This window comes from Haliotis rufescens, unplaced genomic scaffold, assembly GCF_023055435.1.
Source record: "Haliotis rufescens isolate VD_foot unplaced genomic scaffold, xgHalRufe1.0.p SCAF_3, whole genome shotgun sequence".
Classification (NCBI taxonomy): Eukaryota; Metazoa; Mollusca; class Gastropoda; order Lepetellida; family Haliotidae; genus Haliotis; species Haliotis rufescens.
The window spans coordinates 40,405,309-40,417,947 of record NW_025964001.1 but is presented as its reverse complement, the minus strand read 5'-3'; the positions used below and the strand labels follow the sequence as shown (position 1 = coordinate 40,417,947).

General features: G+C 37.3%; 1 protein-coding gene across 1 annotated transcript in view; it reads left to right on the top strand.

The window, feature by feature from the left end:
• Window positions 1-12,639, top strand: part of LOC124122779 (nuclear matrix constituent protein 1b-like) — a 36,960-nt gene that overhangs the window by 18,266 nt on the left and 6,055 nt on the right. Inside the window, exons 5-7 of the mRNA XM_046485917.2 lie at window positions 2,953-3,195; window positions 5,621-5,815; window positions 7,382-7,553. Of these exons, the coding sequence (XP_046341873.2) occupies window positions 2,953-3,195; window positions 5,621-5,815; window positions 7,382-7,553 (610 nt within the window). The remainder of the gene's footprint in view (window positions 1-2,952; window positions 3,196-5,620; window positions 5,816-7,381; window positions 7,554-12,639) is intronic.

Here is a 12,639-nt window from a genome sequence, read left to right as displayed (position 1 = left end):
GTGTTTCTTGTAATTCTTATAGAATATAGATTAAAGTTGTCCCCAGATTAAACTATTGGTCTTGAGAACACTGGACTCCCTTTAGGATCTAACACAAACTGAACCAGCTAATTCATCACTTGTACTGTGTACTGTGATGAGACTAAAGCAGTATTAGAAATTGGCACTAGTCCTGTAGTCCTTTCCAAACTGCCGTATAGTTAAAGTGTCATAAGGACGATCAGAAATTTGCCCTTTTTTAGGGTTGTGCTATATGTTATCATGATTAGGACTAGTGGACTAAAACTGTTTGTTTATCTCGCTGTAAAGGGCCTTAATTGAAGTCAATTTTTATAGAGAAAATAGAGTTAAATAAAACATCCCTTTCATCTCATAGACACTGAATGAAATTAGCCCTGATTAGTACTTAACCTATACAGGGTTAGAAACTAACAGTTTTTGTCCACTAGTCCTTATAATGATAACATTTAGCAAAACCCTTAAAATGGGCCAATTTCTACTAATCCTTAGGATACCTTTACTATTGGGCAGGTTGGTAAGGACTATAGGACTAGTGTCAATTTCTAACGCTGCCTATATTGAGTAGGAGAGTAGTTGCTGTAAGTGGGAGAAAACATGTTCTTCAACACCATGCCTGATAGACACCGCTGCCTGATGTGACTTAAGACAGGGCAAAACCGCTTTATCAGTGATCTATTTTGGGAACTCTAATCACAATCTGGTGCTATCTTCGGGGGTCTTTTGTATTTGCAAAAAAAGGGCATTAGTCACACTGCATGTTGTTGTCAAACTATTAATTGACTGTCTGATCCCTAACATAAATAGTATTCTTAATAAAAAAGTTTGATTATTTTTTATATTTTTCTTTTATCAGATAATAAAAAAAACAGTTCTTGTCAATGAAATTAATAACTCATGAATATTAGGTTTCTCCAAATGTGGGTCGACGTCATTTTCTAAATAGAGATGGCTGCAGGTGGGCAGACTGTTTTCATAGTGATTCAGCAATAGAAACTAACAGTTTTAGTCCACTGGTCCTTGTAATGATAACATATAGCAAAACCCTTATAAATGGTAAATTGGTACTAGTCCTTATGATACCTTAACTGTTGGGCAGTTTGGCAAGGACAATGGGACTGGTGCCAATTTCTGTTGCTGGTGATTGCAATAGGAGGGACCACAAATTTAGATCACAAAACTCCATTTATTGAGAACGATTTTCTAAAATGTGGCTGCACATTTTCCCCATCATATATAGTTAACGACATTTGTATATAGCCGAGCTTAATTAGATTGCTTAATTAGTGCTGATAATCAATTTCTAAATGTTGACCCACATTGTCCGTTATAGAGATTGCAAATTGACAGACTACATCTATAAATTACTTAGGATGACGTTACCTCCACAATAGGTACACAAAGATGGCAAACAAACAAACAAACAAATATCTCATAGCCTGAGTGTGTGTGTATGTGTGCACGCGCTAATGCTAGCCCACCGAGGCACCATGAGGCCACTCAGACACAGTATACGGACTCCAAGCCAACCCTTTAAAGGGCAAGTTCACACGGAAATGAACCTAATTTTCTTGTACTTTTTCCACAATGAAAGTGTTAACCTAGAAGTGTCATAGACAAAAATATAAAAATATCACAATTAATTAACATATTTTTCGCATTAAAACGATTTATATTTTTCACATTTACCAAGTGTTCTATTTCCAAAACAAAAACACCATGGCTTATGCCCCTTGCAATATGACGTCATTGGTGCCAATTGATAAACATTATGACGTCATCATGCTTTGTTAGAGCCGCTTCACGTGGTGTAGGTACAGGTGTGTGATTCTAGCGTCTCAGATGCCAGCCAGCATAGTGTTATGCTGAGTCACCACTGCGCCGGAGTGTGTCGTAGGCCATGTTGTTTTACCGAAAAACTTGTACTTGATATCTTTTGCGTTCAGAATAGACAGGGACCCAGTTGAATTGGCACCAATTACGTCATAATCTAAGGGGGATAACTCAGGCCTGTTTAGCTCGAAAAACGAAGGCCTCATAACGGCATATCATTTTCACACTATTGTGAGCTTCCTGCTTTCACTGTGAAAAAAATGAGCGTATATTTTCAAACACAGATACTAACTAATTCTAAAATTGCGTTTTGTTTAGAAAAAGAAAGAAAGTGATTTTTGCGTGTACACTTCCCCTTTAAAGTCTTTTGGTATGACATGGCTGGTGATCAGACAGGCCCTGGACCTTCCGCTCTCTGGGCGGACGCTCTACCACTAGAACACAGGACAAATCATGTAGATTCTGGCAACACTTTAATGATTGTTTCCATTCTGTTGCCCATTCAATTATTTTTTAGTGGTTAAGTGTTAGGATGTGCCTGTCTATGCATTTCCATAACCATTTACCGTATTCGACGTAATAAGCGCCCACGGTGATATTTGCTAATATATTGGCAAGTGAACAATCCCACTTAGCACCCTTTTCGATTGATCAATGTACACGACTTATTTATTTGTGTATAATATGCACTCGTGTGTTATATGCACCCTTAATTATGGGCAACTAAATTCTGGAAAAATATATCTGTTGTATATAAACAGTTCAGGCCGTCAGCATTAACCACAAAATTTATCTTTCAACTCTCTATTTTTCCACCAAAATAATATTCTAATAAGATCCCCTATTTCTAATTTTGAGAGCGCCCTGGGCGCTTATTACGTCGAATACGGTAAGTATTGAAAATATTGATGTCAGCAATCCTTCTTAGTTGAGGCTGTTGATCCTATATATTTGTATTTTGAAATTTAATAATGTCATGAGACTTGACGCTTAGTTGTATTATGTCTCCAGTTGAATCATTACATGACATATTTATTAAATAGATATGAATTTGTTTTCAGATCTTTAGATCTGTTGATGTTGAATTTCTTTTAATTGTAGTCAACTTATAATATTGAGAAGACAAACGCCATGAAAGCAATTCGGTCTCAACTTAGTATAATGACAAAAGCCAATAAGAGAGTGGTCTATGATATGACCCAAACACGGACAGAGCTGAACAGTCTGGTGAAAGATCTTGTAGGCATCCAGCTGGCTCACCAGAAGAGCGTCTTAAACATTGAAGCACTTGGACAGGACAATCTCCACGCCAAACAGAACTACAGGATGCTGAAAACTGATCAGGTAGGTTTTGGGGAGTAGTTCCACTATTTCTTATGACATGCAGTCTGTGACTTTAACCACTAGTCCAAAGCCCGAGTCTAGTAAAATTCTGTTCGGTCTAGTAAGCTCTGCTAAATATAGACCATATGATTACACTAAATTCTGAAATGATGCTTAGAGCAATATTCAAGCTAATAGACACAAAACTTATTGGCACTGACTGGATATGTAATGATGGTCTTAAATAGTGATGGGACGATACACTGATGTGTCAGTGATCGCAATTCTTTACTTCTCGATAAAAGTAATAATCACTGTCGCACACTAAGTAAAAAATATCGATTCTGACGTTAAATGTTTGCTTTAATAACTGTTCCACTAAATACTTATCAGTAGTTCAAGTTATTAGTGAAAACATACATATTTTCATTTGTTGTGCCATACTTGACACTGCCAACTGTAAATCATCAGTGTGCCAGGTGTTTGGCCATCCTCTCTATGAAAAAGATGGCTTACGCAGCACAGATATGAGCACATGCAAGTATCGTGATACATATTAGATCATGAGTATTAAAGGTATCGTGATGCGTAACAGATCGCACAATTGTTGTATCGTCCCATCCCTAGTAGTAAAAAGTCAACACAGCTAGTGCATCAGGTGGTCAGGATTGGTGACTTGGCAAAGTGTATCATCATATCCAATGGCACTGTTTGGTGCTCATAATACTGGATTATTTTGTCCAGACCTGATTTTTTACAGGCCTGCTGTCATGTAGGTTGAATATTGATAACTATGGCATTTGATAACAGGAATTTCACAATGAACTCTATGACTTTACACCAGATGCACGTACATTTTAATCTGAATTTGCCAAAAATGAATTCAATTGAAACATTTTTGAAAAATTATTACCCTGAAAAAGTTGACATTTACCCAAGTGGATGTGCCATTTGTGAAAATATAACTTTGTCAGGTCACTTGATGAAAGAAACATTATTTGACAGTATAGTCAAAATGGAGCACCTTTAGAATAGAGTATCACAACTTCTCGTGAGGACGATCTCTGCTGTAGGTCACATGTCTCAAAGACAAGCAACCAGTATTTGTGAGAATCCGTCGGATGTGAACATGCGACCTTTGGATTGTTAGCCCGACAGCTAACCGACTGAGCTACATCCACACTGTGAAACTAAGTGCAAATTTACCTAGTCATGCCTATGACTTTACAGAACTGACTGAAAAGGGTCGAATAGGTGACAGACACATACGAAGGGGTTACAGGTAGGCATGGTGTCTCGTGACTTTAGTCTACGGAGACACTTACGAATGATCCTGATGCCATTTGGCACACTCATCCCATTCCGTAATATACAAGATACCGATTGGTGAGAAATGAGCCGATATGGTGCGAATGTAAAACGGCTTCAGGCATCAGACAGACGTCGAACTCGCGAGTACGCATGAATGATATGATATTTAATAATTCATCAGATTTTTGTGACAGAAAGGTGTGGTAGGGAACACTGAGGATGATGTGGATAATTGTAAGGAACGGGGGAGGCATGAGCATGACTAGTGACGACACAACAGTGAGTTCGCTTTTGAATCAGTACTGAATAATGTAGCCGGTGAAAGTGGTTTGTGTGAATGTTCCAGGACAGTTTCCAGTAGCCAAAATATTCGACACAAAACTATTTCATTCTTTTCACTTGATGTTTTTGTGTGAAGAATATTAGGAGCTGTTAAAGTATCTATAATAGCCACTGAACGGGTACCTAACCCTAATGATCGTAAAGGGGTGATTGATCGTAAAGGGGATCCAAGGGCTAAGGATAGAGTTCAGGGTAACCTACCCTTATACTGGCGACATTTGAATGTGTTCAGCGCCAATATAATATCCCTGATAAACTGCATTCTTGTGCATAATAATCAAAATTAATGAACCGAAAAAATAATATATGTATATTAGTTCCCATTTATAACCATTTCAGCCACTTGAATTACAAGAAAAACAAAATGAAAATATATATATAAAATAAAAGTGCTTTCGTAAACTAGCGCTTGCTCTAAAATGTGCCGCTGCAGGTTATATTTAATAAACAAATATTCAAAACTCTCAACACCACTGTGTGTATTCAATGACATTGCGTGTAGAGATGATAGATCACTGGGAGGAGCTTATGCACGCTCAATGACCCCTGACGTCACAGGGCATTGCTTTGCTGGTGTGACTGGCAACAAAATACTATAAATTACATCATAGGGTATTGTCACGTGTTTGAAAGGTTTGTGATACTATTTTCTAAAGGTAGACCATCAAAATTAACACTCTATGTATCAAATGCCATTATGTGTCCCATGTACTTTCAATTGCATCATTATTTTATGGTGTAGAGAAAATTCAGGACAATATGCCAGCATAATTGTGTATGTCTTTGTTTTCAGGATCAAATGATGACGAAGATTCAGACGTTAGCTTCTGTGTACCGCAGTCTGCTGACAACTCTCCACAACCTGGAAATCAAAGAGATAAATGTCATGCATAAACTTGAACACTATGGAGAATCTGTTTCAAAGCTAAATGCAAATTTTTTAGGAGTAGTGAAAGGGACTGGGAAGAGCTACGTGAAGGGGAAGAAGGTAGGTTATAGGAACAATGCCATGCAGCATTGGCAGACAGTAACAGCTAATCAAAAGCCAAAGTTTAGTCAATATTTCATACAATAAAGTTAATTTGAGTTATAATGTCCTTACAATCAGTACTTTTGCTCACTATAGCTTGCAAGTGGAGTGTTTCAAAATTAAAATTAAACATATAGGGGACGCGGTCCTTAGATTCCAATAACGTGGGAGAACTTCAGAAGGCATTAAAGAACCCAGGAAACCATTAATTTTTAGAACGCTGAAGTATCCTGAGGTAGACAATCAGGGATCCCATTTGTTTTTCAGTATTTATATATATTATGACATGGACTAAAGCAGGGATAGACATGGTGTTAGGACTGTGTCATATTTGTTTATTTTCCTTCACAACCAACTTATTGGTTGTGAAAATCAATCTTGTTTGAAAATTTGTGATGTTAATACATGTACTGCTTTTTTAAGTCTTACAAGTAATATATTGTATGGTCCTACGTCTAATATATTGTATGCAGGATTTTTAAAAATATTGACTGACTGAGGCAATAACCCAAATCAAAAAGCCTTTAAAATGACAATTGAAAAGCCTTCAAAAGGCCTTGAATTTTAGTGTACCATATCTGGATGAACCTTGTTTGCGAAAATAGGTCATTTATACATGGGTCCCCACATCCCATAGTTGTGATAAATTTTGTATACCACTCCCCTTCGCCCCGTTGCATGTAACATTTTTATTTTTTTCATTCCACCGATTTTTTCATTACTCCCCCAGTCCCCCTCCCTTTAACATATGCAGCGATAGAAACTGTTTTAGTCCACTAGTCCTTATAGCGATAACATGGCAAAACTATTTGTCAGTTTGGCAAGGACTGGTTCATTTAGGCTTGTCCTAATAGCTTTTTGCAATCAGTTTTAGCAGTTTGTTTCATGATAGGCTGTAAGTTACACTAGCCCAAATAGTTTTCATTCTGGGTTATTGCAAAACATAGCATGGCTTTTCTTCGAACAGCGCATGCTAGGGCTGCACCATGATGATATCACCAGTATACTGATATACTGCAAAAGCTTTTCAAACGATACATATTGCAATATTACTTCTGTGTTCTGCTATTTTGGGTAAAGAATATATAACAAGTTTCATTTTTATTTGTATTGTTTAATTTGCTGCCAGTACACAGCCCTACTGCATGCTATGACAGAAATGAGTACATTTTATAGGGTCTTCAACCCTCCACACATTTACTAATCTGAATCAAGCACCTACCAACATGGACCACTCAACTTGAAAGATTGCAACAAAGATTCTTACCCAGGTGGTAACGTTGCCTTACTGGTAGTAATTCAGCTTAGGACTCCCATTGCTTCCTCCGCAGTCTGAACTTGCAGTCAAATTTACCTGTATCAGTGTTAAAATAGAAGATGAGGTTTGATAAGAACACAGACTGAAATGGTTTGTCCTTCATACCAAATACTTTGATAAATTGGGAGAGCACTGGAAATTCAAATGCTACCAGTTATTAATTTCATTAAGATGTATTTACTTTTTTTACATTTCAAAAACATCAGACGTCAAAAGACTTGGAGGACTTATCACGTCTATTAAAATCCCAGAGGTACATCTACAAGCAAGTGTTGGAGCTACGCAAAGAGTTAAAGAAAATTAAAAAGAAGGCAGGAATTCGCAGTAAATCTAAAAAGGGAAGCAAGCGTCGTAAAAAGAAAAAACGCAAGAAAAAAGGTATGCTGAAATCTATTGATGCATGAAGATCCCTAGCAACCCATGCTTGTCGTAAGAGGCGATGAGCAGGATCTGGTGGTCAGGCTCTCTGACTTGGTTGATGCATGTCATCATAACCCAGCTGCACAATTGATGCTCAGTCACTGGTTTGTCTGGTCCAAAATTGATTATTTACAGACTGCCATCATATAGCTGGAATATTGCTGAGTGTGACATAAAACAGCAAACAACCCAAAGACATTTGTTTGTCTTTAAACTGTACAATTTGATTTGAATCCAAATATATATTTTTGACAGACCCAAGTGGAAGGCTCTAAGATTAATGACCAGCTGATATGAAGCACCAAAGTGGGTTTGTCAGGGTTTTTAAATAATCAGTAGATAAAAAGCTGTCTCTAAGGTGCAAACACAACAAATTTAAAAATGATTGAATAGAACATACTTCTCAGATGCCACTGATTTAGAGCGAGTGAGTGAGTGAGTTAGTATGGTTTTACACCGCTTTTAGCAATATTCCAGCAATATCACGGTGGGGGACACCAGAAATGGGCTTCACACATTGTACTCATGTCGGGAATCGAACCCAGGTCTTCTGCGAGACGAGCGAACGCTTTAACCACCAGGCTACCCGACCGCCCCTACACTGATTTAGAAATCTGTATAGACGATGTGTAGAGGTTTCAAGTTTCTCTATCCTTTCTCTTACTTTGTGATGTCACCAGGGTTCAATACACGGGGTAACAACTTAACTCAAAAGTTTTACTAGCCTGGGTCAAGATAAACTGCCCTTGTTAGTAATGTTAAGACAATGGGGAAATGAATTAGTACTAGCTGGTGTTAAGTTAATCCCTGGATTCCCCACCTGGGTGCCAAACAATGTGTGAAGACCGTTTCTGGTGACCCACGCTGTGAAATTGCTTGAATATTTCTAAAAGCGTTGTAAAACCATACTCACTCACTTTTTGCTAAAGGATACAAAAAGAGGGATTCTGCTGGAACAAGGAAGTCACATATATACTGAACAGCATTGAAAACGCACCACCATGAAAATGGATGTATTATCTATCCGGGCTTAAGTCATATGAAAATATATAAGTGAATGAGTAATATACGACGTTCTGGACGAAGCATGAAGAACAGCTCATCAAAACACATTCCTAAATGTTTTGTGAGCGAAATCGCCAAAACGCAACAAATTGGGTGCACATCATGGAAAGCGTGTTTTGTTTCACGGGAAGCATACAGAATAGGGCTATAAAAGACAGACTTTTAAAAGCCACATCACTTGTTGCTGCAGACGTAAAGGGTACTGACACAAGAAATGCCAAGATTAACAGCAGAGGAACGTGGGCATGCTTCAAGTTGGTACTTCAAGTAGAGTCGTTGCACAACGGTTTCAATGCCATCATTCAACAGTCCTCAGGCTACTGAGCAAATACCAGCAGACAAGAACCACCAGAGATCGACCACATCCGGGTCAACGTCGTGTAACTACACCACGTCAGGATCGCCATATTGTTCGTCGGCATCTTCGTGATCGTACACATCCGGCTACCAGGACTGCAGCAACCGTACAAGGCCGACGGAATTGAACAGTGCTGACACCGTACGTCGACATCTCCGCTCAGCAGGCTACGTGCTCGAAGTCCATATGTTGGACCCATACTCACTGATCGACATTGAAATGAATGTCTGCGTTGGGCCAAAAGGCATTGTCATTGGAGATTGCGGCAGTGGCATGGTGTGCTGTTCTCTGATGAGTACCGTTTTCATTTACGGAATGCTGACGATTGACTGCGAGTGTGGCATCGACGTGGAGAACGTTACCACAATGACTGCGTTGTACAAACAGATCGATTGGGGGGGGGGGGGAGTGTCATGGTGTGGGGCGGCATCAGTCATAACCATCGAACAGAGCTCCATGTTTTTCATGGAAGAGTCAATGCACTTTACTACTGGAATAACATATTGGCAAATCACGTCATCCCATTCTTTCATCAGCACCAGGATATGCACACCTTCCAGCAAGTTAATGCAAGAGCGCACACAGCACATGTTTCAACACAGTACCTTACGAACAATAATGTGCTTCTGCTTCCATGGCCAGCCCTGTCACCCGATCTATCGCCAATTGAACATCTATGGGATTACCCTGGTCAACATCTCTCACGTTATCCACAAGTACAGAACCTGAGAGAACTTGAAGATACACTACGTCAAGAGTGGAATGCCCCAGAACACTATTCACAGACTTATTCAATCAATGAGAAGACGTTGCATGGCCTGTGTTGCTGTCAATGGCGGACATACCAGATATTGACTTTTCATTTTAACACTATGTGTCTTCCTTACACTGATGACGTAATGGGCGATCTTTTTGTTCCAAAGGGCAATAACTCTCCTTTTGAAATGATATAAGCGACGGTCCAAACTGATCAATGTGCGCTGCAACAACTAATGACATGTAGAGACGGAGCCAAGCTAAAGAGTTATCCTGTTGCACCTTCGTTCAAAAACGGTCATTTACAACTGAATATTTTTAACTAGCACATATTTTGTAGTGATTATTAGTTTATAATATCAACATTTTTGAGTCTTCATCTACAAGACGAATTGTCACTTTGGAATATAGCGGGAAAAACGTCATGAAAAATGGTATATTGCCACGGTATTTTCTACGTCAGAAAACAGCGAGGCATTAGTCGGTCTGGGCTAACAAATTGCATCGATGAAATAATGCAAACTCATTATATTTATCAGCCTTTGTGTTATTTCCCACAACAATTCAAGCATTCAAATCTCAACAAATACTACCATGGACTTCAATTTAATAAAATTAGTCATACGCAAACATTTGCAGCACACAGACAACTTTGACAGGCCTTAACCAATGATCTATATAATAAGTATTCATCCGCGCCTTTACAACTATTTTAAGAAGAAATAACGTTCAAAATAATAAAACAACTGATTTTAAATGTTACTTTTTAGATCAAAATTAAAGTTGCATCTGAATATTTGAATTTATATTATTTTTTTAGAAATAGGCCAAATGAACATCTACCATGCATCTTTTAGATCTAAGCACTCAGTTACTCAGTTGCAATATACATACCAGTCATCATACAATGAAATAAGAGATTTACCCATATTATTCTTATATTATACCCCTTATAATATGTGTGCCACCATTAAGTGCTCTGAGTGTTAATTAGTTGATCCATCATTTCTTACAGAATTCTGATACTCATGCTCTTAAAATATTAGTTAATTACAGAGATATGTCCCAACAAACAACAAATCATACTGACTACCCCACAAAATGTGTATGATGCATAAATAGAACTAAATCATAGTTTTATCTTCTTGTTTTAGTAACATTATATTTATTTTAATGTTGACAAATTATTTCCCATACAAAGCAACACACTATCCTGCTGTATGTAAGTATCCTGATTTTCATTCAACAGTACTTCAAGACACCTGTAGTATAAAGTATATTTTGTAGATATTATTATCATATAGCAAATATGAATATGAAAATATGAATATGAAAGTTTATCATCAAATCTTCTGATGGTTAAATAAATGCAAATTGAACCCAAACAGTCATTCCATGTAGATAAATGTATTTATGTTATTTGTTTTTGCATATAACAGATTAAACGTACATATGTTACAGTCAGTGTCTATAATCAGGCCCAATATGTATTTTGACTCAACATTTCAGTCAAAATGCATATTGACCGATTCACTCAGGTAAGGTATATTTTTTCTTAAATTTTCATTCATTTATTATTGCCTGAGAAATACGACCGGATTTTAGACAGACTGGCTGAAATGAATAAGACTGCATACTTTAAAGGGGAAGTGTACACGCAAAAATCACTTTCTTTCTTTTTCTTAACAAAACGCAATTTTAGAATTAATTAGTATCTGTGTTTGAAAATATACACTCATTTTTTTCACAGTGAACGTAGGAAGCTCACAATAGTGTGAAAATAATATGCCGTTATGAGGCCTTCGTTTTTCGAGCTAAACAGGCCTGAGTTATCCCCCTTAGATTATGACGTAATTTGTGCCAATTCAACTGGGTCCCTGTCTATTCTCAACGCAAAAGATATCAAGTACCAGTTTGCGGTAAAACAACATGGCCTACGACACACTCCGGCGCAGTGGTGACTCAGCATAACACTATGCTGGCTGGCATCTGAGACGCTAGAATCACACACCTGGACCTACACCACGTGAAGCGGCTCTAACAAAGCATGATGACGTCATAATGTTTATCAATTGGCACCAATGACGTCATATTGCAAGGGGCAGAAGCCATGGTGTTTTTGTTGTGGAAATAGAACACTTGGTAAATGTGAAAAATATAAATCGTTTTAATGCGAAAAATATGTTAATTAATTGTGATATTTTTATATTTTTGTCTATGACACTTCTATGTTAACACTTTTAATGTGGAAAAAGTACAAGAAAATTAGGTTCATTTCCGTGTGAACTTGCCCTTTAATCTCCTCAATTTAATTTGTATCTATTTTGATTTAATCAAGATCAAAGTAACTAATGTCAGAAATTAAAAATGTTTTCACAATGAATTGATTGATTCTGCAAACCTGAAAGAATCCCAGAGTCCCTTTTTATGTTACTTATCTTTATTAGCATAAAATTCAGTTCAGAAACAGATGACAGCTAAAAAGTCATGCATGTGTAATCAAATACTAGTAGACATGCACAAGTGTGCCCAGATATTAAATAAAATAATTAGAGTCATTGTGCAAAGAGGATATCTTTTGGTGTGAAGAGAAAAAAGAAAAATATTAATAATTTGTTTATGTTGGAATTTGAAACATCAGTTTAGAACAAGGAAACATAAAAAGCAAGTTAAGAATCAGCTTTATCTGTGTCACAATCATATGATTATTGTCAATGCAGACACTGCATTGTTAATACAATCAACATTTTAGAGATTAGCAATTAGTTATTTTAAAAAATGTAGTTTGTACAAATACTCTTGAATATGTATTTTAACTAACATGTAGGGTCCTCTGTGTCTGAATTTTTTTAAGGCCAAAATAAT